This window comes from Anabas testudineus, chromosome 14, assembly GCF_900324465.2.
Source record: "Anabas testudineus chromosome 14, fAnaTes1.2, whole genome shotgun sequence".
Lineage (NCBI taxonomy): Eukaryota > Metazoa > Chordata > Actinopteri > Anabantiformes > Anabantidae > Anabas > Anabas testudineus.
In genome coordinates, this window is record NC_046623.1 from 8939212 (window position 1) to 8958225 (window position 19014).

A 19014-nucleotide genomic window follows, 5' to 3' on the forward strand; every position below is an offset into this window, starting at 1 on the left:
GCTTCCCCTGCAGAGCGGCTCGCTGATTGGCCGAAGCGTTCAGCTATCTGTTCTGTGATTGGCTGGCATGGGCTCGCATGGTGCGCTGTGTAAACTGTTCCCCCTTAAACCGAGACGCCTAACGTTCCTATCACGCGTTGAAAGCATAGACTGTGTGTAAAGAGATACATACATCCATACATATGTAGATCTTTATATACAGTCTATGGTAAAAAAAAAAAAAAGGGTTGGTCAGTGGGAGTACTTAAAGAATCAGGGGAACAGAAAATGGAGACTTGCCAAACTTAAAATGGTTTATTACTCATAAATATCACACAGTTTTATTTATACTATAAAATGATACAAATACTGTCTAATAAAAAAGGATTAACTACTATATATGAGTTGAGTAAAACAAGCAAAGAATCCCAGTAGCAATATAAGATAATGCATACATTTGAGGCAATTGTGAATCATGACACAATGACATTTCTTAGTAAATACAGGTTGATTTATGTATATGAGCATGGTTCACAATTTTTGTATTTATGAACAAAATCCAAAAGAATGTTCCTTTGGAATTAAATTTTAATGGTGTAGAGAAAAGAGAAGTCAGATACTTGAATACTTGAATTATTTCACTTGGTAACATTTTTATTGAAATTAAAATATTTTGTTGAATGAACACTGAATGTTTTATCAGTCCTTAAATCGTGGTCTCATAAACTCAAGTGCACTGCCCATTTGAAAGTGGAAAGGCATTTTTTTTGTGATTCCATTGTTTCTTATTATCATATTGTTTATTTAATTCTTTTATTTATTTTATTATTCTTATTATCATATTCTTTAGCTATTAAAACCTTGCCCAGGTTCAATGTTTTGCTCCACTGCTGCGGTAATGCTGTGAATAGCGACATGGTTGTGTGAATTTTGAAGCCTTTGTTTCTGCACACTGTGCTGAACACCATAACAAAAGTAGATGGTTAAGCCTGTTGAAAGAAAAGTTATGTTAACAGTGGTTGTGCTTGCATTATTTGATGTTTTTGTTCTTTGGTTTAAATGTTAATTTTAGAGTGAGACATTTAACATACCCACTGACATCCATACTGCATAGCGGATCCATGTGTCTGATCCTAGTTGAACCATAAGATAGAAATTGACAAAGGTGCTGAAGATGGGAAGCAATGGCACAAAAGGAACCTGTATATGTGAAAGAGCAGAAGGCAATATAAAACTATGTAAATAAATGTTACCATCTGGCTAGTTTGTCTGTTAGGAGGGATTTCCTACACTTTACGGCCAAAGTATATAATATCAGTAATTACATTTCACTAGAAGAAAAATATTTAACAAAACTGAGACCATTACTCAAGACAAATGAGGTATACCATGAAAGCAGCTTTTGTTGTACTTTGTGGTTGTCTCCAGATGATTAGGATACAAAGGACCATCATCAGTACCATCACAGAGATACAAAGTAAAGACGTCCACTCCAATGTCTGAAAGGAGTCTACAGCTCTAGCTATGATGAGACTTAGGATGACAGCTAGAAAGACTGAGGAGAAAAGTGTAGATTTTAATATTAAAAAACAATTGGAATAATTATAATAATGTATACATTAGTATAGAACTACACAGATTGAATGTATATGTGCAGTATCATGTAAAGAACACCACTTACTTATAAAAACAGTTAAAACAGACACATTTTTGGAGGTCTGTATGGTGGCATGTGTAGGAGGACGTAATAATCCACTGAATGTGAAGGTTTCAGCTCTGCTGACACATGAATCGTCACTCAGGTCTTCTTGGTATCTGTAGAGGTCAAGAAATATAAACAAAGGCATCTGAACATTGGGTTAATAGTCTATAACTTTTATTTAACTTATATTTATACTGATATAACTAGGACTTTAACAGAAGGTTCAATGGGTTTTATTCTTGTTTCTTTGGTTTTCCTGTTTCAGATCAGTATATTTATTATGTACTTGTTTCCAATTCCACAGATTGTCCTACAAGCTATTTCTATGGAAGAGAAATTAGCTTTTCACAGACAAAAATAGTAGCTGCAACCTTTATTTCCAGAAAAGTAGAGACTGTCTGTGGTTTGTTGATTCCCTTGAAAGCATATTTATGCATTTTGCCTTAAGTTTAGAGGAATACTGTGTTTTTATTATCGTGAGTGCTCATGAAGCGCACCTTAATATCAGGATACAAATGGCAACTAGTGTGTAGGCAAAGAGGGTTCCAATTGACATCATGTCAACAAGTGCCTTCAGGTCAAACAACAGCGCCATCACAGCTGAAAAGATATGAATATTATTAGCAAGAATAAAAAGGGGATCACAAAGAAAATGGGATCAAAAAGTAAATTAAATTCACTTACAACTATAAAATGAGTGTAGTTTACTGCAACGGAACAATTTAAGCAGTAAGTATATAAAGATGATTTATTTTAAAACTAACTAAAACCATCTCCAACCTACAGAGCAATTACTTAAGAGTTATATTTTAAGTTTTACCTGCTACAACTCCTGAAGCCAGGGTTGCTATGACAGGACTTTTTCTGTCACTCATTTTGCTGAGAGGGCTGAAAAGAAGTCCGTCTCTGGCCATGGCAAAGAGAACTCGAGGCATTGGGAACATTGATCCTAGCAGACTGTGGGGAAAAAGTCACATTATTACACTAATTGTTATTAGGTTATTTTGATCTAGTTCTCACTACATATTACAGCAAATTTTAAATTTGAATTAATGTAGTATTTTCCAGAAACTTACAAATGAACTACCATAGATCGGGTATTGTAAAGTAAAATAAGTTATTTTTGCTTTGATTTGTACATTACACATTGTATTTTGCCACATACCTTGTTGACAGTGCACAGAGCGATCCCACAGCCACTACATACTTTGCAGGGCCCCAACCAATGTATGTAAAGGCCACAGGCAGTGGGCTGTGAACACTGAGCAAATAGTACGGCATCATAAGAGTAAGAGCAGCAGACACACCAAAATAAGCCAGGAAGCAGATGAGGAGGGATGCCACAATGCCCAGTGGAATTGATTTCTGAGGGTTCTGGACCTCCTCTCCTAAAGACAATCCAAATTTGTCAATAGCAGCACTCTTTTGTCTTTCAGTGCATCGTACTGCTTCTATAATCAATACACAGATACAATATGTTTAAAATGTCAACTCCTTTAATTTACCTGTTGTGGCAATGCAGTCAAATCCAACAAATGCATAAAAGCAAGTAGCTGCTCCTGCTAATGTTCCTTCAAAGGAAAAGGGAAAAAATCCTCCACTTCCATATCTGATGGTTTCATTCGGAAACGTGTGGTTTCTGTAAGGAGTAGACGTATTGTTGGTTGTTTGATTATTTCAAATCCACATTTAGCCACTTACTGTAAGTCAGTAGAACACGTATTTCTTATCACCACTAACTGTTACATAGGACATAATCTTGTTTTTAATGAATGAAACATACTCATATTGATTTGGGAAAGAATCTTCGGCAATGTACCAGTTGTTTATGTCCCCCTTTATGAAACCAGAGAGGATAACAAATACCAACACCAGGATGTTAACTGCTGTAAAAACCTTGTTTACGATGGCTGATTCTTTCGCACCAAACGCAAGAATCCCTACAAAGAAAACACAAAGAAAATAATATCATGACTATGATTACATTCAAGATTTATTTATGAAATATAGAGGGGTTTTCAGGTTTTCAGGTCTGCCACCAATTGTCTGGAGTACACAGACCCTGTGACAACCTACACTAACTTCTATGAGGACAGCACGATTCCATCACACACCAGGGAGAGTTATAACAATGACAAACCCTGGTTTACGTCAGAGAAAGAGGCTGCATTTAGAACTGGGGACTGAATGCATGTGGGCTGTGAACACTGAGCAACTAGTGCGGCATCATGACAGTAAGAGCAGCAGACACACCAAATAAAGACAGGAAGCAGATGAGGAGAGTGGAATTGATTTCTCAGGGTTCTGGACCTTCCCCCCAAAGAAAATCCAACTTCTTTCAACAACAGCACTCACACTGCTTCTGTACTATGTATATACAATACACAGACATGTAAAATCACCTCTATCAAAAGAGAGAGATGTAAACATGTTTAAATGACTGAACCCCACATAGCTGAGGCCCAAACGCTGTATCTCTGTCTCTGGCTATGAAACATGCCTGCCAAGAGCATTATAAGGCCAGCTGCAAAGAAATCTGGGTAGGGGCTTAATCCAGGTAAATCCATCGCAGCCTGTTTTCCCACAGAGTTGGCGATGACATTTCCAATGAGATCATCAAATGTACCACTCCATGCTCTGGCAACACTGGAAGTCCCTTAAAAACAGAAAACAGGTCACAGCATGGGTAAATTCTCATAAAAAACATCTATTTACATATATTATCTTTATTCTGAAGCAATAGAAATACATAGGGATACATGTATTTATTTTCCAAACTAACAATCAAACATCAATCACTTGCTGCAAATGTATTGAGAGTGACATTATCTACCTATGACATAAGACAGCAACAGGTTCCAGCCAGTAATAAAAGCCCATATCTCTCCCACAGCCACATAGCTGTAGAGATAGGCAGAGCCAGTCTTGGGAACACGGGCTCCAAATTCAGCATAACACAGCCCTGCAAAGATGGAGGCCACGGCGGCTATCAGGAAGGAGATTATAATGCTCGGCCCAGCCACGGCTCTGGCCACTTCACCCGAAAGCACATACACTCCTGCCCCCAGTGTGCTGCCGACACCCAGGGCCACCAGATCGAGGGTGGTCAGGCACCGCCGAAAATTGGACACTTCACCTTCAGGATCTAGAGGTTTCTTACGGGACAAGCTCTGCAGGAACAGCAGAATCTTTGCACCAGACATCCTATCAATAAAGGCATTTCATGTTATCAGGACTGCTCAAGACAAAGAAACACACGCACACAACAGGCAAACTGTAAAACATTCCATTGAGCTTCATAAGCATTCAATATACTGTACATAATCATTCCAAGATAACAAGAGACACAATAGCTATAGAAAATAGTAAAATGAATAATTGTCTGAGGTACAGTGCACCAGGCTTGAGTGTATTTCAATCAGCAACAGATATGAACTAATACTGAAACAGTTTGAAACGCTGAAACTGTCCGACTATAATATACAACACAAGAAAACCTCCTGTCTGTCTGCAAAGTGTAGGTAACATTAGAACCTACCAATTACTATGAACTGGACAAAATCACTTTTCATATTACATTTAATATTCTACAGGCAAACGGTAAAATTAAATACGTTGTAAGAAAGACGTCCTTACCTTTTCAGCTGAATGCAGCAGTGCGTATGACTGTGTTTTGATCTGTCCTCACTAAGTGTGAGCATAAATCCATTCACCCTGGACTCTTCACTCCTCAACATTTTTGACACATTATGTTACTTTTCAAACATACATGCCATTTTTGAAAAAGACAGGATCAGAATGATTTGTTTGCAGAGGCTAGCAGCATGTCAAACGGCATCATAAATTTCACAAAGCAACTGATAAAACACTCGGTTTGGCAGTTTTTTCATTCATGTACAAATGACTTGTTGTTGGTCATTAAATCCAGTTTTCACTGTTGTGAGGTCTTCTTTAAATTGTAAGTAATCACTGACAAGTGGCAGGATACACAAAATAACACCATCATAAACATCATTTGCGTGACCACAGAACTTAAAACACAATGTCGTCAAAAGGCTGTTGTATTAATTGCATTTAATGGTAATAAAACTTTTTGAGGCCTGTAGAAAAGATTGTTGTTGCCTTGCTCTATGGATAAAAATGCTCAAATAAAATAAAAAGACTGGATAAAATGTGAATTATATTTTGTGTGATGTGTGGTGAGCAGACCTTTTGTGCATATCCATATTGTTTAATAGCACTTTTAACTCAAGATCCTGTTAACTGTCATCGTAATTTAGTTTATCAGGCAAAACAAATAGAATTTCTCCCTGCTATTCTAACACACAATTAGTTGTAGCTGCAACTATGGTAACTTTATAAATAATGACAATTTGGTAACTACAAAGTCTGAGATTCCTCTTAGTATTTAATCCAATCCTTTTAAATCCATCGTACTTACTGACAGGACTCGTCTTCCACATGAGGGCAGTGTTTTCAGCACTGTGAATGTGTTGTTCTGCAGTCACAGTGCATGTTCAGTCTTGCATGTTGCATTAAAAATGAGCTCAATATTTTCTCTATTTTAAATTCAACTTATATTATTGATATTGATATTGACTGAAATGAATAAGAAAGCAACAGTATGCAGACTTGTTATCTTTGACCCGTGTGCCTGAGGTCTCGTGGACATGGTGTTGGATTGGAACACAGATAAGTCAACATGTTGTAAATCGAAATGGTTTTCACCGGAGACATCTGCTCAGCAACAAATTATAGATTTGTTCATCAGTGCATGAGGAGACAGCTAATTGTTTGAGGACCATAATGGCACAATCCATTGCTTCTAGGGGTTCCTGGTATCATGCTGCAGCTCTGCTGGTAAGATGCAACTACAGAATAAACCTACATAGAAAAACTGATCTTATGTGAAGCAGACACAGTCACGGGACATTTTCTGCGTGCAAGAGAGCACTGTGGTTCCTTGGACATTATTTAAGATGTATTTTAAATGTGCTCCATCATAAACCTTTAAACCTAAGTGTCTAAATACACAACTTGAAAAAAGTATTGATAAAGGTTTTAGACATAAATCCCCAAAACCTATTTCTTTTATCTCCTATTCTAGCTGTTGTCAGTTTACTTAACTGTATCCCTGTGATGTTCTGGTAATAGGATATAATTAGTAATTAACATAACCTCAGCTTTTACCCTGACACTTAAGGTTGTGATGACTTTGAGGAGTGAACTGTGAGCAGACTTCATTAGCTGTAGGAAATGGCCTTCCCCTCTCTCTGTTAATGATTCATCTGGTGAAAGAGGTACAGAAGCTAAAACATAGTCCAGTAAATTCATTCAGGACCCTGGATATATTAGGAAAAGGCCATTTAATCTGTGCATATGCTAAGAATGAATGTTTCAAGTACATTTACATCACACTGAAGAGTTTAGCTGGTAAGTTTAAATCTGTGATATTTCTCATGTTTAATGTTTTAGCTACTTTACTTTGGGGGCTAAAAAAGCTCAGGAGAAACAGAGGGTTTTGATAGTTCATTTACTTTGTGATTACATTTATCAGGTAAACAGATGATAGTATTACTTTTTTGTTGGATAATCTGCTTTTAATATGTTTTTAAATGACTTTGTTGAGAATAATGGTTTTAAATTGCATTTTTAATATGTTTTATTGTCATTTACAAAGAGATGACTTTAAGGTGCTCAGAATGAATGCTGGATGACTGATAGGCTATTACCTTCCATGTGAAGGGCCCGTTTGCAATACTACTGAAATCAATATTTTAATGCAAAAAAAACACTTTCCTTCCAAAATAACAAGAAACTAAAATAGATTTCATATGACATAGTGTAGAACTTTTTCTGTCAGCAATGGTTAATGTAGTAAACAGTGGCACTTAAAGCTGTTAGTTGCTTCATTATCACAGCTCTGCCCCAGCATTTTTCCAGCAGTATTAGCCAGATGCAGTAAGGCTTCTACGGTTTTTCACCATGGTGACTGGGTTCACTGGTCACAGCTTCAGACTGATTATTTGCAGGAAGGTCATTAGAGTGTGACTTAACTAATGTAAAGCTTCCGTCTGTTTTGTCTCAGATCAATATTTTAAACAACATGAACGCCCTGCTATGGGGTGTTGAATGTTCGGATCCTTATTTTAATAGAAACATTACCACAGCAGTCAACTCAGAAAAATGTTCACTTGAACATGAGGCCCTTGAATAAGCGAGTAGCCCTGCTAGGTAATAATAGCCTTAGGTCATGTTCTTTTCTAACACCATTCTTGTTATTCTGTCCTTGGTAGAGTGAGCTCAGTGAGGAGTGGAGTTTATTAGACAGCAAAAAAGTTGTGTTTAAATCTTATTGAATTATCAATAAAAGCATTTCCCTAGTTCTGATTCTTTTTTGTCAAAATTACATTTCCTTTTGTACATGTATGTTTATTTTATGGAAGGAATGGTGCTTTTGATGTGTGACAAAAGAAGAACATGATATTTTCTGTTTTTCCTACAGGTAAACCTTTTCATCAGTGCAAACATGAGTAACACATCACAGTGCAGCATGCAGATTGGAGGGAGAAGATAGAAGTCAGCATATTTTCACTCTAAAGGAGTTGTAGAAACAAATTCTACCCATCAGGCAGAAAAGTAAGATGAAACTTGTGCTGTATTATGTGATTCTGCTGGGGTCCAGTTATGTCATTTCCACCTATGGACCCCAACAAAGAGCACAGATGACGGGTGACATTTTATTTGGAGGACTTTTCCCCATACACTTCGGTGTTGCGTCCAAGCATCAAGATCTTGCAGCCCGGCCAGAATCCACACAATGTGTCAGGTAAAATATGAGACTGGTTTACTAGTTGAGAAAGTGATTTTTGAAAACTGTGTTCAGCTCATTTAAGTCCAGGCTATGTGTACATGTTTTTGCAGGTTCAACTTTCGTGGGTTCCGCTGGCTCCAGGCCATGATTTTTGCAATCGATGAGATAAACAACAGCAGCTCTCTCCTGCCCAACATCACTCTGGGCTACAGGATCTTTGACACTTGCAACGCTGTGTCAAAAGCACTGGAAGCTACCCTTAGTTTTGTGGCCCAAAATAAGATTGACTCCCTGAATTTAGATGAATTTTGTAATTGCACTGATCATATCCCATCAACTATTGCAGTAGTAGGAGCAGCTGGATCTGCTATCTCCACGGCAGTCGCAAACCTACTGGGTCTTTTTTATATTCCCCAGGTGAGTAACTGTGCAGAGACATCATATTAATACACCACCCCTGTTAGGATACTAAATCAAGATAAGTCCATAAAAACAGTACACAATTTGATGATTGATTTAAAATGTTTGCTGTTTCAGATCAGCTATGCCTCTTCTAGTCGGTTACTGAGCAATAAGAATCAGTACAAGTCCTTTATGAGAACCATTCCTACGGATGAGTACCAGGCCACAGCCATGGCAGACATCATTGAATACTTCCAGTGGAACTGGGTCATTGCAGTGGCGTCTGATGATGACTATGGAAGACCAGGGATTGAAAAATTTGAGAAGGAAATGGAAGAGCGAGACATATGCATTCACCTAAATGAGCTTATTTCTCAGTACTTTGAGGATCATGAAATTCAAGCTCTGGCTGACAGAATTGAGAACTCCACAGCTAAAGTGATTGTTGTGTTTGCCAGTGGTCCAGACGTTGAGCCTCTAATCAAAGAAATGGTCAGAAGAAACATCACAGATCGTATTTGGTTAGCCAGTGAAGCGTGGGCAAGTTCTTCCCTTATTGCTAAACCAGAGTATCTTGATGTTGTAGCAGGGACTATTGGCTTTGCTCTGAAGGCAGGGCGTATACCTGGCTTTAGACAGTTCTTGCAACAGGTCCAACCAAAGAAAGATAGTCATAATGAATTTGTCAGGGAGTTTTGGGAGGAAACCTTCAACTGTTATCTGCAAGACAGCCCAAGACTGCAAGAAAGCGGTAGCACTAGTTTAAGGCCTCTGTGTACTGGTGAGGAAGACATCACAAGTGTTGAGACCCCATACCTGGACTACACACACCTCCGTATCTCATACAATGTGTATGTGGCAGTTTATTCCATTGCGCATGCCCTGCAGGACATACTCACCTGCAAACCGGGACATGGACTTTTTGCCAACAACTCTTGTGCAGATATAAAGAAAATGGAAGCATGGCAGGTAAAATACAGCATTTTCCCACCACCAAAGAAAAAAGGAAACACTTACTTAATAAAAAGTGAAACAATGTGTTGTACTTCACAGGTCCTGAAGCAGCTCAGACATTTGAACTACACCAACAGTATGGGGGAAAAGATGCACTTTGAAGAGAATGCAGACTTGGCAGCTAACTACACCATTATAAACTGGCACAGATCTGGTGAGCACGGCTCAGTGTTGTTTGAGGAGGTTGGATATTACAACGTGCAGGCCAGGAGAGGAGCCAAACTGTTCATCGACAAGACAAAGATTCTGTGGAATGGGTACAGTTCAGAGGTCAGTAAAAACTGTTTTGTAGTGAATAGACTCATCACTCCTTTCTTGTGTTTCCTGCCATTTAGTGTTTTTATATTCTACTGGCATGAGCTCTTTTGAATTGTTAGCAGGTCACTGCAAGGAAGGAAAAGATTAAAATTGCTACAGAGGAGCAATAAAACAAGCGGAAAACACAGCAGTGAAATATTATCACCTTATAAAATAGCTGTGGTGAACAATGACACAGAGTAACATTAGCAACCAATTAAAGTCATGGTTGTGTCCTGGAAAATGAAAATCCAACAGTTACTAATGTTTTAGTTCTCTTTTGTTCTCCCAGCTCCGGAGAGAAGTACCTGGCTCTTTGGGCTGCTACAATTTAATTATTGCAGGAACAAAGATTGATAAAAAACAGTGACACAGTACATTTTAAGGCTTTTTCTCCAATTGATGATTAAAACAGTACATCAAAAATCTATATATGAGAGTTGAGAAACTGCAAAGTGTGGTGATAACTCTGTTTGGGTTTTTTATAAGGGGCGACCACTTTTGTTATTTTTATATAATAAATACCAAGTGCTGCTTTAAGTTGCTTTTAGAGTTATTTTCTGCTGTTTCTCATGCAGGTTTTGTGTCTTTGTTGTGTCCTATAGGTACCATTCTCAAATTGCAGTGAGGACTGTGAACCTGGCACAAGAAAAGGTATAGGCATAGACAGTATGCCCACCTGCTGCTTTGAATGCACAGAGTGCTCAGATGGAGAGTACAGTAACCACAGAGGTACAGAGAAGTCACACATGCACAATCTTACACTAATGTTACATGTTTTTAATGTTTCAGTTGTAATGCTAAGCATGTTTTATTTGTACAGATGCCAGTGTCTGCACCAAGTGTCCAAATAACTCCTGGTCCAACGGGAACCACACATTCTGCTTCCTGAAGGAAATTGAGTTTCTCTCATGGACAGAACCATTCGGGATAGCTTTGGCCATATGTGCAGTACTGGGTGTTGCCTTGACAGCGTTTGTGATGGGAGTCTTTGTCAAATTTCGTAACACCCCAATAGTAAAGGCCACAAACAGAGAACTGTCCTATGTTCTCTTGTTCTCACTTATCTGTTGCTTCTCCAGTTCTCTCATCTTCATCGGAGAGCCACAGGATTGGACATGCCGTTTACGCCAACCTGCCTTTGGCATCAGTTTTGTTCTCTGCATCTCCTGCATCCTCGTGAAGACTAATAGAGTGCTTTTGGTATTTGAGGCGAAGATCCCTACAAGTCTCCATCGTAAATGGTGGGGATTAAACCTGCAGTTTATGTTGGTGTTCCTGTGCACGTTTGTCCAAGTCATGATATGTGTCGTCTGGCTTTACAATGCCCCTCCTTCTAGCTACAAGAATCATGACATTGATGAAATCATTTTTATCACCTGCAATGAGGGCTCTGTGATGGCTCTTGGGTTTCTTATTGGCTACACATGCCTCCTGGCAGCTATATGTTTCTTCTTTGCGTTTAAATCACGGAAACTGCCAGAGAACTTTACAGAAGCCAAGTTCATCACTTTTAGTATGCTTATATTTTTTATTGTTTGGATCTCTTTTATTCCTGCATACTTCAGTACTTATGGCAAGTTTGTTTCAGCTGTAGAGGTCATTGCTATATTGGCATCTAGCTTTGGGATGCTGGCCTGTATCTTCTTCAACAAAGTCTACATAATCCTTTTCAAACCCTCCAGGAACACCATTGAGGAAGTCAGATGCAGCACAGCAGCCCATGCATTCAAAGTGGCTGCAAAGGCTACACTAAAACATAACACAGCTTCAAGAAGAAAATCCAGTAGCATTGGTGAATCTTCTGCCTCGACTCCATCTTCATCCATTAGCCTCAAAACCAATGGCAATGACTGTGAACCGACTTCAGGAAAGCATATGCCAAGGGTGAGCTTTGGCAGCGGAACAGTTACTCTCTCCTTGAGCTTTGAGGAGTCAAGGAGGAGTTCTCTGATGTAATAGCATACCAAATATGTGGATGTGTCAAATTTCCCCTTCATTAATCTCATTGATAGGGTGTATATTGGTCTTTATTCTGAAATGCATTTGCATGTAGACCTTATCATCTTTCCATTTTCTCAACATTTTGTCAGAAAGATGATGTTTTACTTGAGAAAAACAATATCAGATAACAAATGTACTGTACTTTACCAGAATCCTGTGATTGATTTTATTATTTTCAGCATAATCCTGATGTAAACATAAACTAATAAAAGATTTTGTACAATTAACCTTACACAGTTTTCCCCCTATCTATTTATCTGGGTTACATTTACATAGCAATATTGCAAAACAAGACAGAGAGAGCGTAAGTTGTTAAGCGTAACTGATAATTAATATTATGGGAGTAGGATTGAGACCAGCGGATGCATGACTCACACCCTAAATACACAATCACAGGATGTCCCATGTCCAAATGTTCCATACTTGGTGATGTTGGTGGTGGTTTTATTATGGTCAATTACAAAACAACAGAAAAAACAGAGCACTACTAACGGGGCATTGCTAAATTCATGCCCCCTTATTTGGGGTATGCCTGGGCTTGAGATTATTACAAGCACATTTTAAAACCCTGGCAAAATATCCTATTAAATCATGAGATGAAGTGTAAACTATATTTAAACAGTAATACATGAGATATATTTGTTTGGCACAGCCTACCAGAAAAGTACTAAACCTCAGGAGTCCTCCCTCCCCATTTCAGATACTCTGTTTTTTGAACCATTAATATTACATTTGTATTCAAAATATCAATAGATTGTACATGTTGTAATGAGAAGATCTCTCCAAATCATAAATCTGGGTAAAAGAAAAAGGAAACAATGAACATGCTGTTTGAAGTTTGGAGGATATTTTGATGTAGAGAGAGAACTTCCTCTTGCTTGCTTATCACAAGTCCCTGACAACTGCAAACAGTGCAGGTCTATCTCACATGTTAATGTTATTCTCGCTATAGTCCTACACTACACAGTCATGTCCTCACAGTAGGGAGAAGGGAGAAGAGGCTTCATGTTGGCACTGTTTATTCTAACCCACTCTGTCAAAACACACAGCTCTATCCATTTCTTGTGTATACTTTAAAGTACAAATGGAACATAAATAATAATATAGGCCTAAATATTTATATGCATACTTAAATTAAATTCAAATAAAAGTAGATACCAAGTTGTTTTTGTCACCCATCTTTGTTCCATTGATCACTTAAGGCTTTTTAAATGAGGGTTTTAACAAAGGGAAAGCTATTGTTATCTGAATAAAACTGTCAGAAAGAAAAACTAGGCGAAAAAGGCACTTGCAGAGTGCAGGACCTCCCACATTGCTTAACAAAAGACATGCCGAGAAATGTAGGATCATGGCTGACCTGAACCTGATGAGCAGCTGGACAAGCGGTTCATCTGTAAGAAGGAGGAAAAGACATTTACCCTCAGAAACAGTGGAGTCCAGCAGGGAGACCAGCATGTTGTCTTTGTCTGATCTGCAGGACAAAATGACCAGGAAGCATTGCATGATGGGACTGTTTGTCACAGTCTGTCCTGGATAAGAAAGAGAATAGGACAAAGTCTTACAATTATTAAAGAAAAACCTGATTCTCTGATACATATGCACAAACATATTTTACACACCAACAGGTCTAGTAACGACAGTTAAAAGAGAAAATCAGGAATTTTGAATATGATGCTAATTAGTATTTTAGTCACACAGGATAATCACTGTAAACCATACATACATACATACAATCCATGGAAATACTTCCATGCCCTGATGTTACTTAATGCAATGGTTTCCACCAGCATGGAGCATATGATGACAGTTGCTAATAATTTTTTATTATAAAACTGATAGATTGGTAGTCTGGTGGGCATGAAAATGAACGTGGCCATGTCTGGGATGTTTTTATTATGTTTAGGCACTTTAAAAACTGCTATGACAATTAGCAATTATGATAATAGAAAAGCTGAGTACCAAATGTGCCCGTAGAAACTGATCTAGCTGTTTATGGTGCAATAGGCTGTGATATGTAGACGTATTTTAAACAACAACAACAACAAAAAAAATGAATGTGGCCGTGGCTTTTATTTTGAAATCCACATACCGGAACTGTTACGATAGCATGACTTGACGCGAAGTTGGAAAAACAAATATTTCCTGTTTTTCCTGAATCCGATACTGTGGCACGTTGAACCTGTTTCAATGACATAAAGTAAGTAATATAAATTAATTTGATCGCAGATTGTTACCTGTAGCACAGTTAGGTATGTGTTAACGGCTCCTAATGCTAACGCTATACTAGCTAATGATGTTTAAACTGGTATACATCAAACATAAGTATCGTGGATTTATGTAAACCTGACATAAGTTACTGCCTGTTTAGCTGTCTATCTACCGTTTCCTTCTTAAATAACTTAAATGTTAGCCTATAGGCTTTAGCTTTATGTGTAAAATGATGTATCTGTCCATCACACCTGGTGCTAATATCAACGTCCGCGTCCATCCCAGTACTGGGTTCTTCTACTGGAATAAGGTCATTTAGGGTTTGTCCTCCACGGTTTCTAAGAAAATTACTTCACTTTTAATTTACAGTTATTTAACACTAGGTGACATCCGCATTCGTCAGCTACCTAACTCCCTAGCTAACAGGTCTAGCGGGGTCTCTTCATTGTAGACACACCTGCAGCCACTCGTGGTCCGAGCGTTTCCGAGAAATCAACTGTAACCAGGAGAAGAAGGAGCTTCTAGGTCTGTTAATATCACATGTCATGGTGCTGCTCTCTGCTAGATAGATTAGTATAGTTCAGATTAGTATTTTTAGTTTTATACACGTGAGTGTAACCTGTGTTAGTTTGGAAGGTAGTCGCTCATCGTTACGATTGTCCTGTTAGCTGGGAGTGTTCGCCTTGCTATGCGGAAAACGAATACCTTTTTAGTAAACAGGAACAGAATTTCAATTTTAGCGATAAATGCCCAGAAAATTGTGGTTAGACAAAAGTAATTTGACTTTTTCAGGCACTTTAAAGACTGTCCTGGACCATCTCTGCCTTGCCCACTGCTGATTACCTGGATCAGGTGTATTCAGCTCATCAGAAGCTGTACGTTCAGAGATGGTTAGAAAACAAGCAGTAGTAGAAGCTGGCTGTAATATGTAGATGTATTTTAAACAAGGACATGACCTTCCAGAGTGTAGTTGTGCATGAGAAGATGTAGTAATATCCAAAGACGTTTGGTTCTCAGCAGTAACATGTTTTTCTCTCTAAATTGTTTTACAGATTTCAGAGAACTCGGTGGATTTAAAGGATTCAGCGATGGGTTTTCACGACTAGGTTTTCATTATATCGCAGTGATAATTTCATTGATGGACTGTGCAGTTCAGCAGAATGTTCCATCGCCATGGGATGACCATTCATTGAGTCTGTGCATGGCAGTATTTTTGCTGAAATGTTCTCCACAGACGGAATAAACTATAACCAACAGTACTGATAGTCACCACTTTCATCGTTTCATATCATCAAAGTCAAACGGCAATGGGCTTGTTCACAGCTGTGTGCAAGATTTTGCGCAGGGGGAAATACTTTTTGGTTCTCCTTCTCTCGCTCTCAGTGCTGGCATGGATTACCATTTTTTCAGGTGAAACGGTGAAGTCTCTTCTGGTTTCTTCTGCGACAACACAAACTTTCGTCAAAGATGACAGTCTGAGGGATAAACTCACCTCTTTGACAACAACATCTGATCACTCAAACACTCCACCACCCAAAGTCGAATGCCCTCAGAAGTCACCACTTCTACGTGAGTATATATTAGAAGTAGAATATTAGAAGTCACACTTAATATAGTGGTTATTACCTAAGACAAAGAAAATTTCTGGTTAAACTCTATTTCCACAGGGGGAGCTGTGACGTTATCTTTTGAACCCTCTTTGCAACTGAAGGATGTGGAGAAGGAGAACAAAGACGTGACCGAAGGCAGGTACAAGCCTCCAGGCTGTACAGCAAGGCAGAGCGTAGCAATTCTTATCCCTCATCGCAATCGAGAGAGACACCTCCTCTACCTCCTGCACCACCTGCACCCCTTTCTGCAGAGGCAGCAACTACACTATGCCATTTATGTCATCCAGCAGGTATTGTTCCACACCAGGCACTGTCTCGTGTCCCAGTATAAATTATATCAAATTATATCAGGGAACTGCACTGAAGATGAAGATTTCATGATACAGTTATTAGTAATTGTTTTGGTTGAAGGAATTGTGGTTTCTAAAATTGATTTGAACCAGTTTGGACCATAAAAATGTATCCTCGCATATCAGCTAATTAGTTAGAAACTGTGATTACCAGTTTCAAATATGCCCTGTCAATATAAAAGCTAAAAAATATGAATGACCATTTGCAACTGCACTTGTTTTTTTTGTTCAGGCTGGTGATGCAACCTTTAACCGTGCCAAGTTATTGAATATTGGATATTTGGAGGCTCTGAAGGACTACAGTTGGGAGTGCTTCATCTTCCATGATGTGGACCTGGTTCCTGAAAATGATTACAATTTATATACCTGTGACACGCAGCCCAAACATTTGGTGGTGGGCCGGAACGCCACAGGGTACAAGTAAGTACGATATTGGTCATCATAGGGGAATAAATTACACAGCATTAACAGATGGATGTTTTCCACAGGACTGATACGACATACCTCTAACATTTTCTTCACCTTCTACTCTCAGGTTACGTTACAAAGGCTACTTTGGAGGAGTCACAGCCATGACCAAAGAGCAGTTTCTTAAAGTAAATGGATTCTCAAACAGATACTGGGGTTGGGGCGGAGAAGATGATGACCTTCGCATCAGGTGAGACTGAGAAGTGAAAGCAGTTGTTAATATTAGTAGTATTTGTTTTGACCATTCTGGAGCATGTGTGGTAAATATTCCTTCATTCATTCACTAATGCATATGGTTCTCCTGCCTCGTGCAGAGTTGAGCTTCAGAAAATGAAGATTGTGCGGCCGCCTGCTGATGTAGCTCGCTATACAATGGTGTTTCACAAACGCGACAGTGGCAATGAAATAAACAAGGACAGGTAAATAAATGTTGAGATGCAAATATGTATTCTGACCAATTAAATGTCAGCATTTTGATTTCTGCAGAAAATGTCATCCCTTAAGTAAAATTTTTTTTTCTCTTAGGATGAGGTTGTTGGGACGAACATCAGTGGTATGGAGGAAGGATGGACTGAACAGCTGCTCATACAAGACTTTATCTGTAGAGGCGCTGCCTCTTTATGTGAATGTTACTGTGAACATTGGTAAGCCATAGACATGAGATTTGAAACAAGTAACCCTGCTGTGACCAAAACAAAATATTTTTTGTTATACAGCATGTTAGAGTTTGTCAGACGATAGAGTGCAGAAAAGCTGCGACGCGAAGAATAAAACTCAATAAGCGCACAAAATGCACATTGTTTTAGTTAGTTTTAGCTAACAGCTACATTTGGAATTAGTTGGTACATATTTTGCACATTTCTGCATATCCTGCCTGTTGCCTTTATTAATTTGTATTATTACCAGGCCTTCTTAATAATATATCTGAGCAGCCAACAAGGAATTCATAATTTTTTTTAATATATATATTCATTCTGTCAAGGAATGAAGAAGTTGTCTCTTAAATGTGAAAAATGGATGTAAAATGTGTTGCTTAAACAGTCATCAGACTTGGATTAATTTATACATATGCCTTATTATTTTCCTGCATGCTATGGGTAAACATGCTGATATTTTGTACACAAACTCCTGCACCACATGACAGTTAATGGTGGGTGCAGACTGATAGTTCATAAACACTAACTCGGCACTTCATTAGGCACACCTGTGTAATCTAATGCAACCTTATACAGCAGCTCCACTCTGCCATGGATTTTAAAAGGTTATAGTTTCTCAGTTTTTGTTGGAATTGTAAGTAAGGTCATCATTTTACTATATGTGAATTATTGAGGTTATATTGGGTGGTGGAGTCGTACTGGAGTGCATTATGTTAACGGGTGTTTCTAATGTTTCGGCCACCTTCTTTACATAAATTAAGTGTTTCTATCATATCATTGCTTTTAGTTATTGTGGCTGCTGGTATGTTGCACTTGCAGTTTTATTTACGTGACAAATCTTACATCCTTGGAAGTGTAGCTATTTTAACTAACTCAACTAATGAACCTTCTTACATATTCATAACTGTTAGACTAGAGCCTCAACATAGCCACAAGTTACTCTGACTTAAAATGTTTTATTTGCCCGTTACATATTTAATGAAGATTACTCAAATCTGCAGTATGCTGTAGATGTTCTTAATATTGTTAGTCATGTGCATTCCGGTAGCAGAACACACGTTTTCTATGTTGTTGGCTTGAAATAATAGTTGTATGTCCACTCCTGTGTGAATGCCTTCTACTGTATGTTTTCACAGGTGAAAATACTCAAGTGCTCAAGTTGAACTATAGCTTCTCATAAGGAGTTTGTAATGTGTTCCAAACCAATAAACTGTGTGTAGTACTGTAGCAGTAAATATTTTACTGACTTGTTTTTATTAGATTTTTGTACTTTACAGTATATTAATCATTCTATGAAATTCAACTTGATTTCACTTCATAAGAATGCCATTTGAATGTTGATTTGAGCTGATTTATCATTTTTATTGGGTTGGTGTGAAAAACTGATCATGAGAAAAAGATGCTGCACGTTACTTCTGTGATTATTTAATCTTTACAACAGATGTTTAATAAATAGAACTTTTATTATGAATGGTGTTAGGTTTGTGTGTTTACACATTTTTGGTTTATC

The 19014-nt window shown here is 38.2% G+C and overlaps 3 protein-coding genes across 4 annotated transcripts; 2 read left to right on the forward strand and 1 right to left on the reverse strand.

The window, feature by feature from the left end:
- Window positions 1-414: 414 nt before the first annotated feature.
- Window positions 415-4929, reverse strand: zgc:175280 (cationic amino acid transporter 2 family protein). Its single transcript, XM_026371912.1, has 11 exons — window positions 4515-4929; window positions 4182-4337; window positions 3465-3621; window positions 3187-3320; window positions 2847-3069; window positions 2502-2638; window positions 2179-2281; window positions 1661-1794; window positions 1368-1534; window positions 1071-1179; window positions 415-968 (listed from the first exon to the last, which is right to left on the reverse strand). Exons 1-11 carry the CDS (start codon window positions 4882-4884, stop codon window positions 826-828), a joined length of 1833 nt encoding a protein of 610 aa, XP_026227697.1. The 5' UTR covers window positions 4885-4929; the 3' UTR covers window positions 415-825.
- Window positions 4930-6797: 1868 nt separating this feature from the next.
- Window positions 6798-13738, forward strand: casr (calcium-sensing receptor). Its single transcript, XM_026371910.1, has 7 exons — window positions 6798-7114; window positions 8187-8510; window positions 8606-8912; window positions 9033-9866; window positions 9951-10181; window positions 10814-10940; window positions 11032-13738. The coding sequence occupies exons 2-7, from the start codon at window positions 8326-8328 to the stop codon at window positions 12165-12167; spliced, it is 2820 nt and encodes a 939-aa protein (XP_026227695.1). The 5' UTR covers window positions 6798-7114; window positions 8187-8325; the 3' UTR covers window positions 12168-13738.
- A 568-nt stretch (window positions 13739-14306) lies between these two features.
- On the forward strand, window positions 14307-18975 carry LOC113170040 (beta-1,4-galactosyltransferase 4-like). 2 transcript variants are annotated; one of them, XM_026371913.1, is made up of 7 exons: window positions 14307-14409; window positions 15473-15989; window positions 16088-16320; window positions 16613-16800; window positions 16916-17038; window positions 17163-17267; window positions 17374-18975. In XM_026371913.1, the coding sequence occupies exons 2-7, from the start codon at window positions 15728-15730 to the stop codon at window positions 17501-17503; spliced, it is 1041 nt and encodes a 346-aa protein (XP_026227698.1). In that variant the 5' UTR covers window positions 14307-14409; window positions 15473-15727; the 3' UTR covers window positions 17504-18975. The 2 variants fall into 2 exon arrangements, with proteins under 2 accessions (XP_026227698.1, XP_026227699.1); XM_026371914.1 differs by lacking the exon at window positions 14307-14409 and adding an exon at window positions 14803-14945.
- The last annotated feature ends 39 nt before the right edge of the window (window positions 18976-19014 follow it).